A 25,975-nucleotide genomic window follows, 5' to 3' on the forward strand; every position below is an offset into this window, starting at 1 on the left:
CCAAATGCAGAAGTTTCTCAGCTCTAGCTATAGCTAATTCTCAGATACCCCCCAGGTGGCCTCAGCAGTGGGGCAGAACACATCACAGAGGACAGATATGGAAATGAGAATATAAACTAGGCGAGAATTTACAGTGTTTCGACTTGCACACAGAAGCAAATGGAATGACTGTGTCTTCTCTGCCCAGTTAACCAAAATGATATTTTAAGTAAAAGATCTTTAAATATGTTTATATCCAAGTGAGTAAAATAGTGCTCAAGTTAATGCTAGGAGGTTACAAGAGGGAAGAGAAAGAGCAGAGAGATAAGATGCAGGACAGAAAGGGCTGTAGCAAGGGAACGGCCTCTGAGCAGTCTTTCCTGTGTTCAGTGTTTGTCTCTGCCTCAGATTCCTTCCTCAGCCACACAAAGCTGTTGTAACATGGTCTGTTCCTCCTCTCTTTGGCAGACTAGTTTCTAGGACAGTCTCAACTCCAGCCTTTAAATTTTCAGCCTCTTTCTCTAGGTTCTGTTGTCCATTGTGCTTGCCATAGGCTTTTTCTTTCTTTTGAAAGGTTTTACTCTTGCTTTTCATTGCAGGTAGGTCTTACAAATGTTTTCCCCATGGCTGGTAGGTGAGAGCTAGTTCTCTGATCTTTCATGACCTGTCTCCCAGACCTCTGGCAGATTCTTCCCTACTGGTCACTTCTGTAGTTGTTTCAGTTTCTGACTCATTTATGGAGCAAGGTTATCTGCTGTTCTGCAGAATCTGGGTTTCTCTGAAGAAACCTCCCTCAGGTTTCTACTCCTGAGAAGCAGAGGATCTTCTTTCATCTGATCCCTGCTATTGCCACCAGTCTAGTTCTGTCAACTGGAGAAAGACAAGTAAAGTGCAAGAGAGGATGCTTCCTTTGAAGTGCCAGCCCTCCCGATGAAACTGCCAAAGGGGAAGGCACAAGAAGGTAGAAATGAAGTAAGTTTGCATATTGGTGTTTTCTCTTTTAAGTGGCTCGGTCTTTTCAGTGCCTGAGGCCCCGATAATTCTAATCAGCTGCACACCCTGAAGGAGCGCTGCTCTGCACACGAGGCCTCAGCTCAGCTGCGAGCACCTTTTATTTTTCATATATGTAAGTCAAATGAGATTGGTGGCATACATTTTAACGAGACACGGTTCAGGTTTAATCTGTGCACAGAGCAGCTGGACTTTGCAGCTAGCTGAGTTAAAACCAGAATAAAGGAGGGAAAAATATTAACGCACCAATGTAAGTAAGAAACTTCAGTTCCATTAAAAATGAAGGACTGCTCCACTACCTAAAATCCTTGCTCGTTTTTCCCATTTTTCTGCTCCTCCCTTCAGTCGCTGTCTTCGTGCAATCCCTGTGGGTCTCAGAGAGGGAAAGTGCTTGTCTGGAAGGCAGCCAACGTCGTTAGCCTGGCTGGCTAATGGAGACCTATATATAGTGGGTTGCTACCGACTTTCTTCGGGAGTTAACTCAGGGTAGCGTCTCCAGGCGGAGCTGCCTCTCAGAGTACTCTGCCTTTTGAATCTGTGCATGATAGTTTTCAAAACACAGGCATGTTTATTACAGAAGCAGTTTCCTCTAAAATGTATAAAATTTAAAGTGCTGGATGATGCATATGCTAGCAGGTCATAAGTTTCTATCTTGAATATTTTGTCTAACAGGAAATCTACCTGAGGGAGTCAGACAGTTCACAAAATCTTAACACTTGAAGTAAGCTATTCTCTGCATTTAGTAAAAGAAAGGCAAGCCTTGTCTTTTAAGGACTCAGGATTTCTCCATTCCCCACACACAGAAAAAAAAAATAATTCTCCATTCTTTTTCAGTTGGATTTTGTTTCCTATTAGTATAATGACTGTGTGGAATAAGGAATTTCTACTCAATTTTTCTTAGAACTATTTGGGCATGTACATAACTCTTTTTATTTTTTTCCCCTGTTTGTGACATCAGTTAAGGAATTGGAATCATTCTTCTTTAAATTTTTTTTTCTTCCTCTTCCCCAAGTTTTCTGACTTTTCCTTTTCCCCTTGTTGTGTCACTTGCAGGTGACTCTGTGAGTCACTGGTCAGCTCTGGCTCTGTGTATTCTGTGGGTTTAATTCTGTTACAGTGCCTGAATTTCAATGTTTAGGCACTAGGGCTTTGATAGCATAATTTTGGTACGAATCAAACTTCAAACCTGCTTATAGACAAACTGAAGATGCAGTAACATCCAATCTCTGGCTGTGAGAGAACAGGGTTGTGGGGAACTTGCTGTAAAGCCTTTGTGGCAGGTAAAAGATGTTGTGTATGGTTCAGGGCCTGAGAAAAAGGGTCTTTAGTCCTGAAGGCATTACTGTGGGATTTGGGAGTAAGAAGGTACGCTGCATAGTAGAAGTGGAAGTGTTTCTCTGTCTCAAAGAGATGGTACAAGGGTGTGTCATTGAAGGCTACGAGGTGTAGTGGTACCGTAGTATTTGGGACCATATGAAATATCCAAGAAGAGAAACAAATTAGAAGTATTTGAACCTAAAAACACAGCAAGCAACACAGATTTAAGTGAGTCATGGTAACGTAGCCATGGATTTTGTGTTGGTGGGATTAGTGTTGCCATCCAATGCTACTTTCCATGAGAGTAAAGAGTACTCTTGCACTGAAAAGTGTGGCAAATTGGTTGCTTGCAAAAGAGTGTGTGATCTTAATTCTAAGCAAAAGTTTGAGAAATGCTCTATTTTCAGCACTTTGCTTTACGTAGTTAGAATTGCACTTGCTGGACTTGGGGTGGTTAGTAGCCCATCGCAGAACATGGGGGCTAACTTATCAATAATTTCCTATTTCAAGGTTGCTGCATGTACTTTCTGAAGTAAATTATTTTTTCATTCAATCGACTCAAAATCTGTCTAATATCAGTGCAAGGATTGTATTAGCGTTTCAAAGATAAATGTTATTCTTGGGGTCAGTAAACCTCCCGCAAATGTAGGTTCGGAAGTCCATGTCCAGACTGTCTGGGGACATTTTATGAGATATGAGAGAATAGTCTAAGCCTTCGGTGTGTTAAACCAGGTGAATAAATTTTAGACCACTGCAGCGGGAGAAATCTTTTGCTTTTGTTCATATATTGAATTAAGCTAGTGAAGAATTTAAGTGCTTAGATCAGCCTCGGCACAAAGACAAGAGACAGCTCAGGTTTTGACATAGCAGTCCCATTTAGACCATCATCTCCTGGGCAGTGATGTATGTGGTGTCATTCGTGGTGATTTGAAATCTGCAATAAAACACTGTCTATTGCAATAACTGCCAAACTTATTTTAAAGTAACAAATTCCTTTGGGTAGTTTTACTGTGATTTATTTAGCCTACCTTGTTCTGAAAAAAAAAGTGTGAAATAGTGCAGGAAAGAAAAAAAAAAAGATTGTATGTTTAAGTTTCTTTCAGATATTAGAAATTTATTGCTGGTTCTACCCCTATCAATTCCTCCTCTTTTGATAACTTGAATTCTCATTGAGCCTGTGCTCAGGAAATATAATTCTTCCCAGCAAGAATTGTTTTTGCAATCTGAAGGAAAGTTAAAAGCATTCTGAGGACTGAGAAGGATATTGCATAAAGTCAAAATTTGACACTTCGGTAAGAATGTATCAGCCAAGCCAAAATAAAGGAACACTTAGCGGGAAGCCGTATGGTCTGGAGTAAGGGATTCTGGGCTAGGCTTTCATACCTCCAAGAAGTTCTGTGTCACCTTCAAGGGAAAAATCTCTGTGTTCCGGGATCTGACTTAACGAAGCAGCTAAATCACAACTACATTTGCAAGCAAGGTGTAGGCTGACAAACTGTAAAATAGAGACAAGACAGCAATTATTGTTTCGCACCCTTAGAAGGTGTGTGTTTAGAAGGATGCTAAACTTCAGCGCGCATGAAAGGCCATGTGTTGGTGAAGTCCTTGCAAATTCCTGAATTCTAAAATTGTTCAAGAGGTCAGAATATCTAGAAACCGTGGAGGAACAGTGAGACTTTCATGTTTCAAGTCCCCTGTCTCTGTTACATGCTTAATTATATTCTCACCCGAGATAACATACTTGGTGCTGTGTGTGCTTTCAACCCTTTCTTTGTCTGATATGTCCCAAGCTTTTAGATGAATCTATGCAATGACTAATTTCACTGTTTAATCTTTATTTTTAACAGCTTAGAGCATCAGTTGGATTAATGTGCAAAATCAAAGTTTAGTAGTAACAATTAATGGCTTAACTGGAAATCTAGTTTGTAATCGTGTCTTTAAATAGATATATTTGGGGGGGAATATTAAAATACGATGCCAGAATCAGGCTGAAGAAACACCACACCTCATTAGGGCTTCTATGTATTTGCATAATTTCTTACTACAGATCCGTAACAGCTCTTCGGCTGAATAGGGTGCTTCTTCCAGGGATCTCCTCCAGTGCCTGCAGTGCAGCCAGGGCTCTGTGCTTTACGCGTATTGTCCTTCCCATTGTTTGGAAGATTGATGGCAGCCTGAAAGCTGCCCCAAGTTGTGAGCCAGTCTGCCAGGTACTTCTGCAGAACTGCAGCTTGTGGTTTGTGGCCATGCAGGAAGCATTTAGCTGTGAACTAGGCTAAAAGGCAAGGCGATGCCTCCACGTATCGCTGAGAATACAACCTTCAGATGGCTCGGCTTCACCTGGGCTGTGACAGCAAGTTGCTGATACTATAAAGCCACCTGCAGAACATTTGAGAAAAGTTTGCTTGAGTTAAAAAAAGCCAGTGAGTGATTCTTCACATTGGTCCTTCTGGTATTAGATATACCTGCCTTGTGGAACAGACAAGAATAAAATTCACGCAGTGGCAAGCCTGCTGGGTTTACACAATTTTATGACTGTTTTCTCCATTCAGACTGGTTTCCATCTTTGTGAAAGAGCCTCTCGTGTGTGGTGAGAAGAGAAAGAAAGGAACAATAAGAAAAAGGATACCTGTTGGTCTCTCAGTCAGTTCTGGCTCAGTCCCTAGTTGCTACTTTTAAGATTAGCATTGTGAATACAGAATTAAGCCACAGGTCATGGGTTTTTCCACCCAAAATGCACATCATGTTTAGAGTAATAGCTAGGCCACCTGTCAGCAAATGGTATTTGTCAGGCCTGTAGCTAACTTGGTCTCCCAGAAAAGTGGAGAAGCAAATGAACAATCAGGAGCACACAAGAAAAATTTAAGTCATTTTTTGTGTATGTTCTAATAAATGTCATTCTGATTCGCTGATTCGCTGTCTTTTGTCTACTGAGACGATTTTATTTTTATTACATGTTAACTTTTTAAATGTCTTTTTAATAAAAAATCAAAAAAAATCTAGAAGGAGGGTTTTATTCTTGTGCCAGCCTTGCACAGTAGCCAGGACACCTGCATGTCCTGCAATGTATGTGAGGGATGCAATGAACATACATTTTTAAACTTGTGGTGCTGTAGGCAAATCTCCTAAAATTGATCTCCGTTGGTAAAAAAACACTGGAGATTTAAATGAAGTTCTTGAACTGACTTGGCTGAGTTTCCTGTTATATCGTCAGTTGAAGTTATTGTTTTGTTTGGGGTTTTTCTTTGGTTTCTTTTTTCCCCGAAGCTGCTATGCTGGAAACGTGGTGCATGCTGGTGAGATGGGCACGGTGACAGAACGCAGAGCAAAGGGCTGCGGTAACACCGTGTGGCTGACCCGGCCAGGCTTTTCGGCAGGCTCAAGCATTCACAGCTCTCTTAGGAGAGCAGCAGTTGGTATATTCGGAACAAAAGCACCTTGGATCAAAAACCTGACCAGTATTCATATTTGTTGGTATGAGTATGCTTTCTTGTCTCCAAACAGAAAAAGCGGGAACTCAGAGGGAAACAAAATTTTCCGTGCTTTTTATTGGAGCGAATGGAAATGGGAGCTCAGACCTGAGATGCAATGCTTGATGTGCCTCCCCTCCTCTTCACTTCTTTCTGCAGGAGCATTTGCCTTGAGCTCTGGCATGGCAGGCAGACAATGGCAGGAGCTAATTTGGCTCTGTGCAGCGCTGAACATGAATATGAATTAGAGACAAGTGCCTGAGCTCTCATACTGACTTTTGTTTAGCTGTTAATTTGTTTGACTGTTAATGTGCCGCGTGCACATAAGCCCAATTAGGTTCTGCGACGCTTGTTTTCTTTTGATGGCTTCTAAAAATTGACGCCTTGTTTTGTTTTGTAAGCTGTTTTCATCTGTTTTACTTTGCTGAAAATAATGAACAGGATGTACACACATATCCAAGGTTTTAAATTCAGTGCAACACTGCACCTTGACCTTCTGACTCCTAAGTTAAAAATAAATGAAAAATTTCACTAGTGAGAGTCTTATTCTGATATTTGTATTTAGTGGTACTATAAGTAACAACTGCACTGGCTGTGAGTGTCAAGATTTCTTTAAGGTTTTACTTTACATAAGTCGTTTTACTTCTGAAACCATAATAACCCTTAGTCTGGAGTGGGGATTTTTGTGCTTTTTTCCATGGGTGTTTTGTAAAGCTTAGCTTATGAACTTATATGCTGCAGCATTATGCGTTAGTGATCAGCCTTGATCCGTCTGCTTCACAAAACTAAGCCAGATGTTCATCTAACCTCACAGAGCTTATGATCTAAACTTTCTATACAGATGATGCACTTGCTAAAGAAATGTTGTTCAGAAGGAGTGGAAACTCATATGGAAATAGACTGGATTCTATTAACATAGTGTTTTAACTTCTTATAAGTACTTTATTTGTGGAAGTTTGGGGTTTGCTTCCTGATACAGGTACTCATATCAATTGCTTTGGTCGGAAAGAAGTGAGTCAGCTGTTCGGATATTGTTTCAGAACTCAGTGAAATTTAGCGACTTGAATGTTATCTTATATTTTGAAACTGATATCTAAATATACCTGCTAGAACTTTCAAAATTCAGCCATCATTTCCGTCTAGTTTGGGGTACAGTATAAAAATTTACATACATTTTGTTGAAGTAGGAAGTTGTGTGTGTCTTCTGAAGCTGAAATTGGGAAAGAATTAGAAAAATTACCCGTAATAGTACAGTAAAACCAGCTTCCTGACTCTGCCATAGATAAAGAGAAATTATATTTTATTTGTTTAGAGAAAATATAATGCTAAATGATCCTGAGTTTCTTGGGTACCAATACATTTCCTGCTAAACTACAAAAGTAATGACAAATGAAGTTTCAGGTTTAGATTTTTGACTCTAAGTGGCGTTATGTTATTTAGATTCATTTTGCTTAGGCTCAGAAATGAGCTGCTCTGGGAACTCTCCCACAGAGGGGGTGTCCTGCCGATGACTGATGAAGAGAAAACTGAAGTGGCAATACTCGGGGAAGGCCGAGGGGATTGTAAATGGTCCGTCGTGCTAAGTGTTTGTTTTTCAGTATGTTCAACTCACCATAATGTTTTAAATGTTGAAAGACATGATAAGACACAATTTCAGCCAGCATCCAAGCCTCACATGGCCATTTGATTCATTGCTAGCATGTTATTGCACGTTTAAAAGTTGGGGAATTAACCAGTTTAGTGACACATAAGCAACAAAATTTTCAAAGTTTTGGTGTGAACTGGTTTATGACCGTTTACCATGTCCTAGGTAGGCCACAGAAATTACATAAAGGCTGTTTGTCCCAATTTAAAGTCTATTAAAATGTTTAGATAAGGCGTAAAATTTTCAGAGGGAGTCTAATCTTCTCCATTTTACCCAAGTAAGCCCCTAACCCACTTTCTGGTTTTGAGAAATTTTATCAACTTGCAGAAATGACATGAGTAAATGCTTTAGCTGTGATTGGAATTCGGGCGTTCCTGTCATACGTGATCTTGCTCTGATCCCTAGGTAACATATCTTAGCACAATGGTGGTTTCATCTGTTTTTTCCCTTTAGTTCAGTCTCCGAGGGTACTATATGTGCATTTTTCCATTAAAAAAGGAAATGTTTTTCATATTAAAACTGATATCAGGTCATATGTGTTTATGGTTGAATAAATATATAAAATATATAAAGTGACTTTCATATGTGTTAGTAGATCTTCACTGATTTTTATAACTAAACTATACGTAAATTATGTTTGAGTTTCTGAAATATATGGCTATTTCCAGTCTCGGCTAAATTTCTTTATATTAGCTAGCTGAAATTGTAACAGCATCTGGTGAAGCCATAATATTTTATCCAATGATGCCTGTGTCACATTTCATGCCAATTATTATGTCTTAAGAGATTCAGTTATATGAAATTTTATCTCCAACCAGCTTGTGCTCCCTGGCTTTTAAATTCAGTATCACTAAGGAGAATTATAGGGTTTTACATCAGACAGTGTACTTCTCAACGGTTAAAATCTTTCTAAAAAGGATGGAAGAAAATTCCCTTAACAGAATGAAAAATGTATCAGATACAGTTTTTGGATGATGTCCAGTTTCTACATTAAAAATGCTTTCCAACACCAGACGAAGCCTGAATCATAACGACTCATTTAATGCCATGTGCTCCCTGAAAAGAAAATGAGATCAGTAGTTAAATGAAATGCCCACAGACCCTGGGCATGGTGCACAAGATCAATAAAGATGATAATGTGGAGATGTGGGAGGACACTAAACTGGTCTGTTACTTAAGATTTATTTTGTCTTCCTGAATCTTTCAGAGTGCTCTATGGAAACAAGATCACAGAGATTCCCCAGGGCCTTTTTGATGATCTTGTGTCTCTGCAGCTGCTGTGAGTATGATCCCTTCCTCTTCTTTATTTTACAGACTAGCTAGATTTACTGTTTTTTTCAGCTTCTGACATTAATATAATCACCTTTTCCATTGAAAACTTACTGGGACGTGCTAGCCTGTTGTTTCTGTGTCAGACAAGAGGGAGGCAAGGGCTTTTAACAAAAAAAAAAAAAAAAGGGAGGTGCCAACAGTTTTATAGCACTGTGTGTATAATGGATAATAGACACGGAGGATTTTTGTGTGGGGAGAAAATGAGAGACTTGGTCCAAGCCCAAGAAAGGAAATTTGGTCACTGACTGATGTGTGGGTGGGGGTGCCATCTGATTATTTTTACACATTTAGCATTTGTGGTTGAATATCTAGATCCTTGAGAGCTACTGTCTTGCAAGTGCCTGCACATGCAAGCAAAATGGCAATATGAAAGATCTTATTGTTGTGAGGCATGCAAAATATTCTTATTATGCCAAATGTGGCTTAGTTGCAAGAGAAATGGTTTCAGAATATATTGTACCATGGCAGAGCCATGATCAAGGTAAGGTATATATCATACACTCTTAAGTATTTATTAGTGTAGCAGAAAAAATTTCCTAAGCCAAATGTGAAACTGCAAATTTCACTCACTCGTGTCCTCTTATTTGCACTGGGAAGAAGTAACTCCTTCCAAGAGAAGGAAATCAGCTCCTGTTTCAGCCATTCAGTAGAGAGAGCAAAGCTGAAATGTGTTTAATATGTATTCCTAACATTCTGATTCCCGTCCTGGATGATGCATTCAGAAAGTAAAGGTGATATATGATAAATTAGTCAATCCTGGTTTATATCACACACAGCCCTCCACCCCCAAACAGTAAATTATATGAACTATAAAACAAAAAGCAGATTTTATTCATGTTATTTTAAGTCTTTCTGATTGTCTTGACATAACCAGAAAGGAATATACAAAAGTTCAGGGTTACCACTGAATACATCACTCTACGACTGCAGCTTTTGCTGCCCTTGCATGATATATAAAAGTAAGCATTGATTTAGATTAGAAATCCATGGTCATGGAGAAGAACTAAGTTACAAAATAGTTGACATTGCTCAATATATTTAAAATCTGAGCTTTATCACAGTCCTCCCAACCAAATATTTTGTGATTACGACTTCATGGTGATACACAGTTGCTGTATCTAATCCAGGACATTTTATAGATAGGATTTTTCCCAGTAGAAAGTGTAAAATAAAAATCACTCAACACATGGCTCACACTGTCCTATAAAAATGTGCATCTAGAACTTTTGCATAAATCATTAAGCAGTTTTCAGCACCTTTGTACAATAGTCCTTGTGTGCATGAAGTGCAGGCTTTCAACAAATTGCGTTTAAGCCCAAATGCAGTAATTTTATGGTCTGAATTAGCTCAAGCGATGTCTTTTTTTTTTTTAAGGGGACAAAATCTGTGTGCCAGAGAACAATTAAAAGGTGTTGTGCTTCAACCGGTTAAACATTCTTAAGCTGAGAAGATGTAATTAGTTTGCCCCATTATGGGATTCCCAGAGTATTGTGGCTCTGGAGCCTTTCAGGGTCTTCTTGAAAGTGTCTTGGTGTTGTAAAGCAGCTTTTGGCAAGGCGAGCAGTAATGATCATGCCTTAAATGCAAACAAATGTCTGCACGCTTTTCTGATCATGGCTTTGAAGCAGCTATTACGGGAGTGCTTGTAGTGTTTTAATGGATACCAAAAAAATAAACGACATTGTTTGGTTTTAGACCTGCTGTTGAACAGTTGGAAGAATGCCCGATGATTAGATCTAATTTAGTGTTCAGTGGGCTCTAGATTAGATTTCTGCTTATTAGTCTGGAGACACACTGATAAGAATGCTCTGATTAAGGTATCCTGGTAGCCAGTGTAATTTCCTAAGCTTGAGCTGGAGCATTTTTGAAAACATACTGGCGTTATGGTAAGGCAGGACACAATCAGGAAAAGGGCGTTGTGGGTTCTGTATGAAATTGTTGAGATTGTGTTTAGAAGGGAAAAATAATTACTGTGAAATTACAGATCAGTTAATATTGTTATTTGAGGCTTTGGATAAGACTCATCGGAGTTTCTCAGAAATGCCATTGTCCTTCTATTTAAATGTAGTCACAACACAGCGTATTACTGCGTATTTGCTCTGGCAGAATTGTTTTCTCTAAGTGCCTTACGTCTGCAGACAGTGCCACTGATGTCAGAAACGCTGTAGCTGGTTAAGGCAATGCTTGGCTCAGGCATGACGGCATCCTCAACTGCCCCGTTTGACTTTGGTTTATGGTAAACGAATAAATCGAAACAAGTTTTAGACCACCCAGGTAGCAGTAGAATTCTCTATTTCTGTTATATAAGGCAGAGGTGGGTAAGCCAATGTTATATTTGGCAAGAAAATAACCAGACATGGTTAGATAATAAGTTGGGGTTTTTGTTTGGTGCATGGGGTGTTGGTTTTGTTTGTTGTTTTTGAAAACTTATTGGTTTGCTTTAAAATATTGTTTCTGAAGCCTTTGTTATAATTAACTATCTTAAGTAGTTAACATTCCCCACATAAATAGTCCCAGTTGAATTTTTCTTAAATTACTGTTTTCACAAATCTTATGTTTTCCTAAACGTGCAGTTGTAACCAACAGGGTAGCAAACATTATTATACAAGTCCGACTACACATCTGTTGTGTGGAACAGCAGCTTTTCTTGGACAAGGTCATTTTCCTTATCCTGTTGGAAGTTGCCAGAAGAGAGGATGCTAGTAAGCTGCTGTAGCCTGTCCTCATACATTCTTCTTTTGATCTGGACCAAGTGTCTTCTGAGAATTTTAGGTCTGTTTGGATTTTAGAGAGCTATACAGTTTTCCAGAAAGGGCTAACTGGGGTCTGATTTTTATTTTTTAACAGTAAAATGAAACTTTCATTTCACTGGGGCAACAATCCATGCAAGCTATGAAACCATGTTTGATTAATTATTATTATCTATGCAATTTGCATTCGAACATCAGAAGAATGGAAAGGGTTTCAGTTTAAGGTGGAGGTTTTCAAGTAACCAGTAGCTGCAGTCACTTTGAATTCCTGTCTGGTAGGATTTAGACTAACCTTGATCTGTCTAGAAACTGGGATGTACTTTAACATCCTTCCCACCTGCCTCGCAGCTCTCCTTGTGCCCAAATGCATAGGGGTGCAGAGCCAGTCGGAGCTGAAACAGCGAGCCCAGCGGCTCGAGACAGTGAGCTGTGGGCAATGGGCACCAAGTTCTTTAGCCAGTATTTCTCCTACCTAAGTAATACACTTTCCCCTCTGCAGCCATATTAAAACAAACATTCCAGAAGCCTTTTTATTACAGTTATATGCTCTGTGCTTCACAGTGCTCTGTTTCCTGGAACAAGAAGGTATCCTAAAATCTCTACTGCTTAAGAGATTGTTTAGCAAAATAACATAGGGGGATGAAATCTCATTTTTCAAAGGTCTGGCAAGTATCAGTTTTCAATAAATCCTTTACCTTGAGGAAATTTGCTTTGCATAGTGACTAATCGAACAAGAGCTCTGGCGTGTTGATCCTAAATTTTATTGTTGAGATCCCTGTGGCTTGCTGAACAAGAAAGAATGCCCATAGTTTTTGATGTTGCTAGAGGTAGATATACTCCTGGGGTACATATATATTGAATCAGAGGTTTGTTGTATTCCTCTCTCATAAAATGAAGCCAAAAGAAGCTTACAGCCTTCTCCTCCTTATCCTAATGTCTGATTATCAGGGACAACTCCACATTGTAGTTGGGAAAGACCAATATTCGGTTTGGTGCCTGGAATTCGACATCTTGACAGATAAAGTAACTTCGAAAGTGGTGAAAAATTAGACTTACAGATCCAAAGATCCAACTTGGGTTAAAATCGGAACTTGATCTAATAGTTACACCACCAACTAACATTTTTAAAATAGGCTCATATGAAGTGACCAGTTGTATGTGTACTTTCAGAAACTACTGTTATCAGTCTTCCCAAAATTCAGCAAGACAAATTTTACTTCGAGTGATTCTCCTTCTTAACCTGCTTTTTTAATGCTGTTTCTTCTTGGACAAATAGTGACATAGTTGGTACTCCCATAGCTCTTCTGGTGTGGTTGCTTGGGAAACATCTCCATGGCAAATTTGCCGGGTTTGAAGTGGTTGTTTTGATTTGTAATTGTAAATTCAATCTCAGTACTTAAGAGCTTAAAATAGGATCTACCAATTATTTATTGTATACTTTCAGAGCCTGTTACAAGCTCAAAGAAAATCCAGTGAAGCACAAAGCTGTACAAAGTATTTTGAAAAGAAGAAATACAAAATTACTCTAAAGAATGTACATCACTTCCAATATTTTGTACTGTATACATTTCACTGTTACATACATAAGTATCATTAAACAGTGATATAAACAGTATATAAATGCCAGAATAAAGAAATTACAGTTTTCCATTTCCAAGTCTTCCACAGCATATTCTCAAAAAACAAAGCCAAAAGTTTACAGCCTTCTCCTCCTCCCCTCAGCAATCTTCTGAGCATTAATGACATATAAAATCTTCTAGTTCCATGGAGTTCCTAATTTTTCTCATAGAGAGGAGACAATAGGCAATAAAAAAAAAAGAAAAAGAAGAGAGAGACCTGACTAGATGTGAGAGGAAACATTTTCACAACAAGAAGACAAGCAGTGGAGCAGGCTGCCCGGAAAGTTGTGTGTTCTCTGCCGTGAAGATTTTAAAGATCAGACAATAAAATTCTAAGCCTGACCTTATAGCTCACCCTGCTTGGGGCAGCCTAACAGGACAAGAAACCTCTCAAGCTTCCTGTCATTCTGAATTATCCTGTGAGCTGATGGAATGATTATTTTTGAGATAAACCAAGTATCTGCATTAAATATCTATAAGTTGTGCATGCTCTGAGTGGGCTTCGGATCAGATGACCTCTGGGGGTACTTTGCAACCTCTGTAATTTCTGAGTTCTGTGAGTCTAAATTCTTAGCTAAATGACATATGAACTTTTCCCTTGATTACTCAAAATATTTCTGGCTACAGCAGAGATACTGTGCAGCCCTTGTCCTTCTAGTCCAGGACAGAGTGCTCTCTGTGCAGACCTATTTAATATCTTTAGAATTGTTTTCAAGCCATTTGCCTCCAACTTTTTTTCCTTCAGATTTCTCCATTTAGGCTGCTGTTGTGATAATATGACTAAACTCAATAACTGCTGTTGAAGTGAGGGAGCAGCATCTGCCAGACACAGAAATACAATTACAGCCAAGCACTAATGAAAGGCTGCAACAGTATCTGCTTTTTCTGTGTCACTTCTGTAGCCTGTCTGCAAGCAGCTTCCCAAAACAACCTCTAGTTCCTACGTCAGCGTGTAATTCATTTGCTCCCCTGACGCCAGTACTCCAAGCTGGACTCACCTGACAGAAACTCTCCTGGTTACAGCTAACTTTCTGATAGCACAGGGAGTTCAGAAAATGTGCGTTCCATTGGGCATCTGAATTATCACGTGGTTATCTAAAATCAGCTGTGGCCTTATCTGCAGGCATAGTTTAGATAATATGGAGTTTTAAATAGCAGAAGTGCAGATGTGATGACAATATGCACTTATAATGATAATGCACTTATATGATAATTCTCCAGGTGGCAACGTGAGTGCCGTGGGATTGCTTTATGGATGACGTTCAACTGGGGTTGTGGTCTTTTGGATAAGAAATGAATAGAGGCCTATACAATTTCTGCAAAACAGGACTGTCAGATCATGCTTCCTTCTTGACTCATTATCAGCTCGTGACTTTTTCCGTTCTAATTTACATTGAATAAATTTGTCATCACCTTCATCTAGTTCCCTGAACGTGGAGAAACCTTGAAGCTGGTTCAGGCAAACATGATGATGGTTTCACACTGGCTGTTATCAAATGAAGAACAAACAGACTTCAGTGGTCAGTCATCACATGATAAAATGTAAATTTTAGTAGATGCCTAAATATCTTGATACAGTGAGAGGCTATCAGATTGCTCCCCTACCCTCTAGGTTGTTTTAAAACGTTCCTGAAACTTAATGTACTTATTTTTCCAGTGAGTGAGCAGGGACACACACGATTCTGTCGTTAGGCATTGCTCGGCATTGACTGCTGGGGTGACAGGGGAGTTGGCTGGATACTTCCATGCTGGCCCTTCAGCTGTTCTCCTGCAATAAGTTGTGTTAAATCAAAGATGATGCTTGATTCCCTGTAAATTTCAAGAAAAAATCCTGAATAAAACATGCCAGAAATTTTCTTTGACTTTTTGTAAGAGGAGTGTTTCCTGCCAAGAGCATCTTCTCTGCTGCCCTATATTGCCTTTGAATGTAGGTGGAGCCTACATGTATATTCCATTTGTATTCTGCTGTTACCCATGCAAAACTGTTACCCAGCTCTCCTCTTTCATACAAATCTGCTGTGCATTTTACATCTGCCTTTTTCTGGTGAGTTCTCATTTTCCCTGGTGCAGTCTGGCACGTGGGATGTGCCAGCCAGTTCACGGGATGCCGAACATTTTCATTCTCATCATGTTGTCGTCGCTGTCAAAACACAAAGCTAGGGAAAAAGTGAAGTTTTCCAGTGGCTCTGTGCAGCTTTTCTCCCTGATACTTTCCTTTTGGCTCATTAACGTACCTGGGATGATTTCTGGTCCATCCTGTAGCAACAGACATCAGCTTGCAATCTCCAGCATGCGTTAATGTTGCTAGGCTGCGGTTTCATTCGCTGACTTACGTAGTTATTTGCTGATAGTTTGATTACTTGACTTCACTGAGCTGACAATACAAACATTGCGAAGGGTAAAAGCCATATGAACATCCCTATTTGCTCTTAAAAACAGTTTTTTCAATCATTTCGGGTTTGGAGTTCAAGATGTTATTTAAATGTTAAGCACTTGAAACTGTGCTTGGGCATATAATTCAATTATGGGACCATCTTAATTATGCAGATGGTGCTTATGACCATCTGATACAATTAGAGTGCCAATTCAGCACGCATTCGTTCAAGGGGCTTAGCTGAAACACACGATTATTTCAGTGTGTGTGGACAAATTCACTTTTTTTCGAGAAAGGGGTTCATGGAACTGTAATACTGCTCTGCTCTGCTCATTGCTTTCAATAGTGTGTAAACCACGAGGTCTTTAACCCCTCTCTGGTATTCTGTGGTGGTCCTGGGCTTGCAAGAGATTTCTTCATATTTTTAACGTATCCAGAGGGATGAAAATGGAGACTTGGGTTAATAAAGCATCATCCCTCTGGGTAGCAGGCGGTTTTATTTCTACTTGAATTTTTAACCTCCTTATGAATGCTGCACCACATCTGGAAGCCGTGTGTAAATCTCATCCAATCAAGCTGATAACAAACTAGAAAAAGCGGTGGAATTTACTTTCGCCATAAACTGGTGAAAAATAAATACCATGTAATTCTCGCTAAAGTAAGACTCTGCCCCTTCTTTTGGTGCGACTCCAATAAAAGGAACCCTTAGTGTGATTTACAGCATGGTTCAGTGTTTAAGTAAGGCTGGTGTTTCTGCTTCCTAGAATATGTTTTTCTCATCTGCCTTTGTTTTAGTTTAAGAAAATAAATCTTATGACCGCTTTTAACTCCATGTGAGGCCAGTCTTGTATACCTAATTAATAATTAGGTGCCATTAGGGGGTCTGTGATAGTGAAGAAAGATTAAGCAAAGATTTGGAATTTATGTAGGGGAATATCCATAGAGGAGGTATTTTAAAATAACTATGAGTTTTGAAAGGAATCTAAACCTTCATGTTTCTGGGCAAAAGTCATACTTGAACTCACAGTAAATAGGAAGAAAAAAATTTTAGGTGTGATTTATTAAGCTTTCTCACAGATTTTCACTTCCCTCTCCCTGCCCTCTTTCTCGCTGTTAGAAACAGGACATTAATCTATCTCATGATCCACTGAGTATGGCCACACCTGTGTTACTGTTGAGCACGCTCTCCATCCTCTTTAGGTTTAGGTACTGGATATATATTGCATAGCTCATATACAGAATAGGTGGTGTCACCCTAGAAAAGCTGGGTAGTAGCTGAATTCCCACTTGTAAACAGTTTGCACAAGCACGTTCCTGTTCCAAATTATTTTCTCTGATCCTTCAAGAAAAGAGTGTGCCCCGGTATTTGTGGCTATGTGTAGGATCAGATTCTCTCATTTTTGGTATTTGGCAGTTACAGAAGTGTCACAGATGATATCACAGTGGATCTAGTAATTGAAGATTCATGCCAGGAAAACTTGTGATACTGTAAATTCGAATTTCCAGCATTGGGTTTCTTCGTGTTCTGTTGAAACTAATCAGAGAATGGATTTGAATCCGGTGTATTCACCACAGTTCTAAGGTCAGCTTTGCTCTGAGGGTTTATTAAGCAGGATCAGTGATGGTTAGACTTCGAGCCCACTCTTTGCACAGGAGTGAATAGCGTCTGCACAACACAGCTCTGCTCTGTGTGCACCTCTACAGCATCACAGAAGGACATGCTCGTTGTCCACATATACAAATACAACAGTAGTTCAGTTGTAAATTTTCTTATTACCAAGATTGTTTTCATTTTTGTTTTACGCTTTGTTTCAAGTACTGCCTGTGACTTAGAATATTACTACAATGTTAGGAAAAAAATGGCATCTAGCAAAATAAATGGCAGTACACACTCACTTCCAGTTTTCTTTCTGTGTAAATTAGGAGCTCAGCCTCTGCCATGGAACGACCAATCTAGGCTAATGTGCATTACCTAAAAACAATGTGGGACCAGTTCACAAGGACAGAGGGTAGATCCCAGAGGATTTGTAATGCCTAGCTGCAAGTCTGAGAATATTGTCCAAAACTTGGTAGCTGATTCTGCCTTGTAATAACTCATTAACCTATTCTTTATGGAGAAGATAATGTAGAAGCTCAAAAGAGAAATGTGTAATGTGCAAGAACAGAGAGAGAATGAAGATTGCTTTGGCTTGGACACAGGAATGGCTGTAAGAAGCAAATAGTAAGAGGTGGCACTGATGTTTGCTGTTGGAGCAAAATCTCAGAAGTCAAATGCATGGGAGGAGCTGTTCCTGCAGCCTGATATGAAAATTACCCTGTAGGAAAATTACCCTGTAGGAAAATTAACTGTAGGAAGTATTTTAAGATAGCTAGCACTGTTATGTGTCTGTATATTCCCCACCTAGAAGAGTACTAATGTTGACTGTCCCTTTCTTTCACCTTCCTAATGTAACAGGCCAATGAAGACCTTTAAATGTAGGTTGGGTTTGGTAACTGGGTTAATATTTTTTTTAGTTTTAACCCCAAAGTTCAGTCTATCTTTATTTGACTATTACAAGATTAATGAATTCTAAACCTCTCTTCTGTTTTCAGGCTCCTCAATGCCAATAAGATCAACTGCCTGAGGGTAAACACGTTCCAAGGTCTGCATAATCTCAAACTGCTATCTCTTTATGACAACAAACTGCAGACCATCAGCAAGGGGCTCTTTGCACCTCTCCGATCGATCCAGACTCTGTGAGTATGCACGCATATCATAAATGACAGCTTGCTCCCTTTTTCCCCAAAGATGTTGCATTTCTCAGCAAAGGCATTGCATCTCACATTAAGACAATTTTGATGAGACCCCTGGGTCATAGCCCCTACTTTTCTGACAGAAATAAAAGGAACAAGAAAAAGAAGCATTGCATAAATTCAGCTCTACTAGCCATCAGACAGTCTGCCCATAGTGGCATAAGTGCCATAAGTGTGTTAAGCTCCCAGAGGTGATTAATTCTTACTGGTTTTTAGGAAGATAATACGTGGATTTTTCTCTGTATAATATATGAACAGCAGATTCTATTGAAGTCATTGCCTAACAGTTTTTAATGAGGTAGTGAGTTGGCATCTCTCCTTACTGCATTGGAGTCCTGCTGTACAGTTGTGATTTCTGACTCCATATTTCAGCTGACATTCCAATGGTGTTATTTGATCCGTTAAGAAAATCCACTAAACATTTTCTGAGAGTCTTTGAATTGGAGCTATTAGAAGAAGAGGGATGAGAAGCAAAATTGAAAGCAAAAGTATAGAAATGACTCAGTATTTTACAGAGGAAGATTTCATCCTAACGCTGTGAGTAGTAGGATAATAAGGTAAAACAGTGCTCCTGCAGAGCTGGAGTTGGCAGCCTGGTATAAATGAAAAACAGAGAAGAACCCCCTCACCCAACATTGCATGAGTTCTTATATATTTGTATGTGCGTATATAGATACAAGACTGTGTGTTTATGTAGTATATACGTCTCTAGTATTAAAATATGTGTGTATATTTATATATATACACACACACACACCAAAATGTATGTGCACATTATGTATTTATATGCGTGCACGCACTATAGTAGTGGAAATATCTAAATACACAGGCATGTATACATTTTAATATTGGAAATGCATTGGCCAAATGAGTTTTACAAATGTTTTAATTCACATGAAAATGAAGTAACAGGGAGGATTTCTAGCAGCAGGGCACTTGCTACCTCCTCAGGCAGCCACAAGCACAGCCTTTAATTCCAACAGATACCTGGCCAGTATGTATTGCTGCAAACTAGGCATTAGAATAATGATGTACAACTCCCCCATACCCCAGTCCTGCCTCCCCGCCTCTACTGTGCTTTCTTCTCCTGCAACATGCCATATATGTATGTGGATGTATTTGTAGACAAGGGTGACAGAGAAGATTCATTTGCAGAGGTATATGAGATTTGTCAAGTTAAGCAACAGTATACACACTTCGGGCATAAAAATTTCTCCTCGATTTCCATGGGTTTCTCTTGGCACTCCTGGTGACTGCTACTTAGAATGGACATGTTGCTTCACACCAAGACACTTTTTCAAGAAGTGTTTTGATTCGTTCCCCCATTTTTAGTACTCCAAGTGATTGCCATTTTCTGGTTTTTTGTTCTAGAGCTACCAAACCAGCCCCATGTCCTGTCTCTATATGCTTGTCTGTTCTTTGGACCTTTCACACGAGAACTATATTCTTGTGTTTCTCCAGGCACTTCCTGCTGTGTTTGCTTTCACTTCCCACTCCTTGACAGCCCTTGCCCTCTTGTATTCTATACTTACTCTGTTAAGTGACAGTTCATAAATATAACTGCAAACAGAAAAGAGAAGAAGTTTCAACAGGTAGAAAAAAACACACTAACAGAGCAGAGTTCTTGTGAGTCTACAACTTTATGCTTCTGTCCAAACCAAATTTAAACATCTGCCTTTGCAGTTGTTGGAGAGCCATGCCCTGCTCCCTTGGAAGTTAGAGGGACCTGGTGCAAGTTAGCTGAGATCAGAACCAGGCTCTGAGAAAGACCTGACAAACTCCTGACATAGTGTTCAACTTTGCAAAGCAGAACGAATCATAGCAACAGCAGAGAAATGCTATTTTTTTCCAAGATACTTCAGCAGATTTCTGTTAAGAAATTCTAAATATCCAGTTAAAATCAATGTGGTAATATCTATTTCCAGTTAAGTGGGAAATACGTTCTGCAAATTTTGGTGAAAGATGGAGTCAGGTTCTACCTTGCATAACAGTTCAGTCTCAAAAGTAAAAATTTTTGCTCTGGGAAAATATACATATGAGGAGAATAGTATTACACTTGATGAATATACACAGTTTCAATACCGAGAAAAGACCTCTGCATCTCTTTTGGCTTTGCCCACAAGTCTAGGGCGCTTTGCTGATTCACATTTTGATCCCTAGGAAACTGAGGTAACCAGTCAAATTCTTTTTAAACCAGGATAGAAAATGATCTCTTCAGGTCAGATTCCTCTAGAAAGGTGCATTTCTCTCAAAAGACAGCATATCAGGCTCTTAGGAGAAAGCTTTGGACTTTGCAGACGGAAGGTCTGTGTCCCTTAAAGCAGGCTTTGCTATCTTAATTTCTGTTTCCTCTGTGAAAGGCCTTGCAGCAGGCTTAACGAGCTACGAAACGCGATAGCTCACAGAATTCTGCCGCTCGTGTGCAGCTCGGTGTGGTTTCCGCCAGGCCTGGGTTTTGGGAAGCTTATTCAATTACTCTCCTCTTCAGGTTTGCGTTTGTGAAAAACAGTGATGGAGTACAGTGTCACAGGTCACTTCTGATTAAACATCCCATCCTTCTCGCAGACATTTAGCTCAGAACCCATTTGTGTGCGACTGCCATTTGAAGTGGCTGGCTGATTACCTGCAGGATAATCCGATAGAAACCAGCGGCGCTCGATGCAGCAATCCGCGTCGCCTTGCCAACAAACGCATCAGCCAGATCAAGAGCAAGAAGTTCCGCTGCTCAGGTAATTCGTTTATCCAGGCTGTACTGCGCTTTCAATCCAGAAATAAGCAGGTCCAGAGAGCCTACTAATCGAATCTGCAGGACAGTGTTTGCTATAATGGATATTATGGAGCATCTCTTAAAATTAAATTTGGGAAATTCAGTTAGTTCTCCAGAAAGCCAATTACCTTATGGATTAAAAAAAGAAAGAAAAAAAAAAAAGGGGGTGGAGGTGGGGGGAGCAATCTGTGTCTATGGCTATCTTCTGTGTGTCTCTTAAAACCAAAGAAAAGAAAAAAATGAAAAGATTGTACCATTCAATTTTAAAGAATTGCTAGGTTGTAAAATGTCCAAGGAAAATAATGAAGATGAAGGTGAATACGTGTGACAAATGTCGTATTTTGAAGGGGTGGAAGGTGGATGGATCATCATTTGTATGCAGGCAGAACTCCTACTGACCCCAGTGAGAGCTGAGCTCAAGCTAGTTCTCAGATCACCAGGGCTGCGAACAGTGTGAATGAGATTTTCATACAACTGGAAATGGGCATTTCTGACTTAGGACATGAGTGAAGCTGGGGCAGAAGGGGTGGCATCGGTTTATATACTTTCATAGATGTATTTTTCCTTCATATATGCACAAGTAACAGCACTAATTCAAGCAAAACTGCCATTGGAGTTGGTTAGATTGGGGGGGGTTGGTAAGTTTTGAATCAAAACTTGCGTCGTAGTTTAGGCAAAGGTTTTTTTGTCGTGGACTAGATGGAAAAATGTTTCTGCCTGAAAATAACCTCTGAAGTAACATAAACAGCTTTTTCGCAGCCCTATCCTTTTTATTTATGGTCCAGCTATCAGCAAAAGGACATTTATTACCTTGTACAGCAGAATTAAGCAGACTGCTTCTTCATGTGTTTTTTCTATTGGTTGTATGTTTTTTAAATTACCGCATTTTTGTGTACTGGGAAGACAAGCAGGTTTCAGTCAGCAAATCTGTTAGCATGTAGTGAGAAGAAAAATTACTGTTATTGATAGGAGTACCGTGCAGTGTTTTCCATAAAAATTACTATAATTTTTGTCTTTTTCCCCTGAAAAGAGAAAAAAACCACCACACCACACCATGATTGATTGCATTCCTGGTGGTAAAAGATTAATGACTCTAGATGGGGATGCAGCATGAAGCTGAATGGCAGCAGCCCAACACAAGCCGTTGTGCTTTGTGTGTCTCTGTGAGCAATATGCTGAGCTAACCCTTCTCTTTAGGGGGAAAATAAAATCAAGACAACTTCATTTGCAGTCCGGTTTTCTTGGGCATGCTCGCTGAAGTCTTCAATCACTTGTGGCTCAAGCCACAAAATTTATAACCAGAACTGAAACGATGACCTACTTTTATCGGGTTTTGGATTGTGTCCATCACAGTAACAAGATAATTAGTCAGTAATATTCATATTTAAAGAAACTGGAAATGAAAATGCATAAATATAATTTATAAAGGGAGGTAGACTGCAGAAACAGATCAGCATAAATCCGTACCCAATTTGCCATTGTTATTTTCTTCTGCTTTTATTAATATGCTAGAGAAATTAATGTTATGTATGTGCATGCATGCCTTGAACAATGGTACAGGCTATTGGATAAGGCAGACACCATCTGATATCATTTATGAAAGGTCATAGCTAAGAGCAGCAATGCAGAACACAGTACTTGGTGATGCTGAGAATAATATTTTGTGTGAGTCCTTATCTTGGGGGTCCCTTCCTTGAGGCATTAGGCTGTTTTTATCTGGGTCGCCAGTTCTATGAGTATATCAAAACCACATGGAAAAGGCATAAAACTGACTTATGAGGGAGAAGAGCAGGGATTGTACAGCTTCAGAACAAAGATTTCAGCTGGATGAAAACTAATTCTGTTCAAGAGCTCAGTAGAGAAGATATCCTCGCCTGTAGAGTTTCCAGATGGCGATGAGATACATTGAACTCGAGTCACTGTCTGCTCACATGAGATGCGGAACGTCTTCTGGTTTCGAAGAATCTTACTTTGTAAATCAATCCAGAGAACAGACATCCTTGGCACCTGTCCTGCTCAAGTTGTCCCTCTGAGTCACGGCTGCTTCAGACTTGGCTTTTTGCAGGAATTTTCCATGTTTTCGTTTTGAGGAATGCGTTTCGTCCCAGGATTTTAATTCGGCACGTCTCTGTGCAGAAAAGTCCATGAGGTATGAATTTTCGTCATTCAGAGTCAGGCTATTGAGCAGTGCTTCGTGGTATCCAGGGATGAGCCTGCACAATTCCACTGGTGTGGCAACACTTGGTAATTTGCCAGTGTCCTTGCTGGCTCTGTGATTCTTCCTGCCTCGTTTCGCTCAGTGTATGAGAAAATAATTTTTCCTTATGAATGCTTTTGTAAAGGCGCATCTCTTTTCTTAAAGGGTTCTTGCTTCAGGATCCTGATATTTTCATGTAGTTTGTTTAATATATGTCAGTGGTCCGATGGGTGGTTTTGTGCAGGGAAAACACAGTGAATATGGGAGGTGGTTAAGGAGGCAGTGTGAGGGATTTTATCCTGACCTGCTCTTTGACTTTTGAGAAGCAATAAGGATGTGCAGGAAGTGCCAGCTCGGTGGGAGCAGAATTACTCAGCCAGTTTCAGAATCACACTCGTGTAGTTAGACTTAGGTGAGCTTAATACTTTGACGTTAGAGAAAGGACCAGTTCTCAAGTCATAATATTCTGAGGTTTTCCCGAAACAGTCTGTGTGTTTTCCGTATTTGTTTGGATTCTACAAACTGTCATACAGGGGGCTGTCAGGAAGGACCTGGCATGGGGGAAAATGTGATTATTTGGAGAAGAGAGGGAAGTGGGTTTTGTACAAGGATAGCAGAGAGGAGTGGCTAACAAGAATGGGGGGAAAAAAAGCTGAGATGTTTGAAGTTTCATCAGTCTGAAATGGTGAAGGGATATGTAGAAGGTAGTGTCACGAGGACAGGTCCAGAGGTGCAGATGGGCTGAATAGAACTGTATCTGATTAATTAGGTAAAACCACAAAGACAGAACTATGCAAGATAGTAAAAATAATAACAATAAAATATAGAAAATGTCATTCAGCATATTTTTCTATTCACTTTTTATTTCAGCTCTCCATCATCCTTTTAGATAGTATTTAGCAAGAGGAACTTGCCTTCTTTTTTTTTAATTCATCAAGGCACTTTTAACAGGCGCTATTTCTTCCCTGTACCAAATGATTCAAGCTTTTACTGGTAATGATGGAGCAACTTCTGCAAAGGTTATATGTGGCCAAAGGAAAGAGATTCAGTACAACAGGCAGATAATGTACATAATTCTTTTCCAAGGGAGAACTGGAAGCGTTATAGCATGAAATAAAGGAACAGCAGGGAAGGGGACATGTTTTTGCCCAGGGCTGTGAGACAGGCAAAGCTGTTGAAATATTCTATTGAATATGTTTAAGCCTCAGATTGCAATAGATACTGTTCCCTCTGTTTTTCTTCCTTTCATTTAATGCAATGCACAAAAATAATAATAAACCTCCCCCGTCTAGAATCTGAGACTAAAAAAGCTTTTTCTCAAAGTAGAATTTGGAGGAACAGGCTGTGACTGTTTCTCTCTCTCTCTCTCTTCTGTTTAGAAGAGGAAAATACTGTCATTTTCAGTGACAACAGTAAAATTCTGGTGATCGTTTTCTTTTTGGCTTCGTCTGCTCACTAGGACCACTTCAGGATCCCATGGTATGGGCAGCCTTAGGTCACTGGAGGCTCCTGTTCTTAGGAGGAATAAGAGAAAAGAACAACAGAAATCTTCTGCCCACTAGCATTTGGTTAAGTTCACTACGTGGCAGTTTTGTTTTCTAAAGCATCACTGGCCTTTAGGAGGAAGGGAAATGAATCTATGAGCAGATTGTGTTGTCTCTGTGGTAGCTTATTGTCACTTCAAGAGTTGGCAGGATCCTTCATTGCTGTGTGACACTGTGTATGGAATAGCTTTCGCAGAGACCTGCCCTTGCTTGTATTCAGCCGTATATCTTTTTTTTTTCTTCCCTGTGATATGTTTTTGGGTTTTAGTGTATTGTCTATTTCAAAAGTGATGAAAATGCCACCCTCTGTACCAACACAAACCATTTCTGATAGTGATGAAAGCATATGCATATCTATGAGCGTAACATCATAAAAGCTTTTTATCTTTTAATGCATAGAAATAAGAACCTTAGAAATAAGGTTATTAGTTGCAGTATTATGAGGTAAACCTGTCTCCCTACGTTTTCTTGCATTGAGGCATACATTGTGTCTAACTGACTTTAATTAGTTACTTCAGTTTCAGGTAGTGCTGTACAAATCAAAAGCACGGGGAATAATAGGAGGACAATGAACCATCTGCCAGCACTGTTCTGTTCTTTTTGGACACTGCTCCTTGTTAACCCAACCCACATCAAATTCTCTGTGGTACATATGGATTCAGAGCTTACATATTTAGGGCTAATGTCGTGTCTCCTGTCCCATCCTCTGTTATTAGATAGTAATGTAACTGCAGTTTGTTCACACAGAATTTTCAAAGGCTTTTGGTAAAACCTCTTCTAGCTAATTGCAGTTTTCCTCCTGATTGTCTTCCTCCTGTGTGTCTTCTCCAATTCCTGTCTTCGTACGTATTCACCTTTCTTGGGTTACCCATCTACTTTGGAATGGAGTTCGTATGACTTGTGATCACCTGAAATTTCCTTCTCTGTATTGTTTCATCCATAGAAGTACAGAAATGTGATGGATGGAATGTTCCCAGTCAGGAGAATGTGGACTGCACATCAGGGCTTTATGTCCAGTTCCTGCAGCAGTTCACACATCTCCTGTCCCTTGATCTCCCTAGGCTATCCCCTTCCATGCTCTTAGCAACATGTGAACACTGTTTGAGATCTCCTGAGCTCTGAAAGTGGAAGGTGCAATGTATTGTTACTCCTCAAACAGTGTCTAAAAGCCATGGAA

The 25,975-nt window shown here is 39.7% G+C and overlaps 1 protein-coding gene across 1 annotated transcript in view; it reads left to right on the forward strand.

The window, feature by feature from the left end:
- Positions 1–25,975, forward strand: part of LOC104273786 (slit homolog 3 protein-like) — a 137,425-nt gene that overhangs the window by 61,447 nt on the left and 50,003 nt on the right. Inside the window, exons 7-9 of the mRNA XM_009869217.1 lie at positions 8,630–8,701; positions 18,090–18,233; positions 20,856–21,019. Coding sequence (XP_009867519.1) covers positions 8,630–8,701; positions 18,090–18,233; positions 20,856–21,019 — 380 coding nt within the window. The remainder of the gene's footprint in view (positions 1–8,629; positions 8,702–18,089; positions 18,234–20,855; positions 21,020–25,975) is intronic.

The sequence above is a fragment of the Apaloderma vittatum genome, unplaced genomic scaffold (genome assembly GCF_000703405.1).
Source record: "Apaloderma vittatum isolate BGI_N311 unplaced genomic scaffold, ASM70340v1 scaffold13285, whole genome shotgun sequence".
Lineage (NCBI taxonomy): Eukaryota > Metazoa > Chordata > Aves > Trogoniformes > Trogonidae > Apaloderma > Apaloderma vittatum.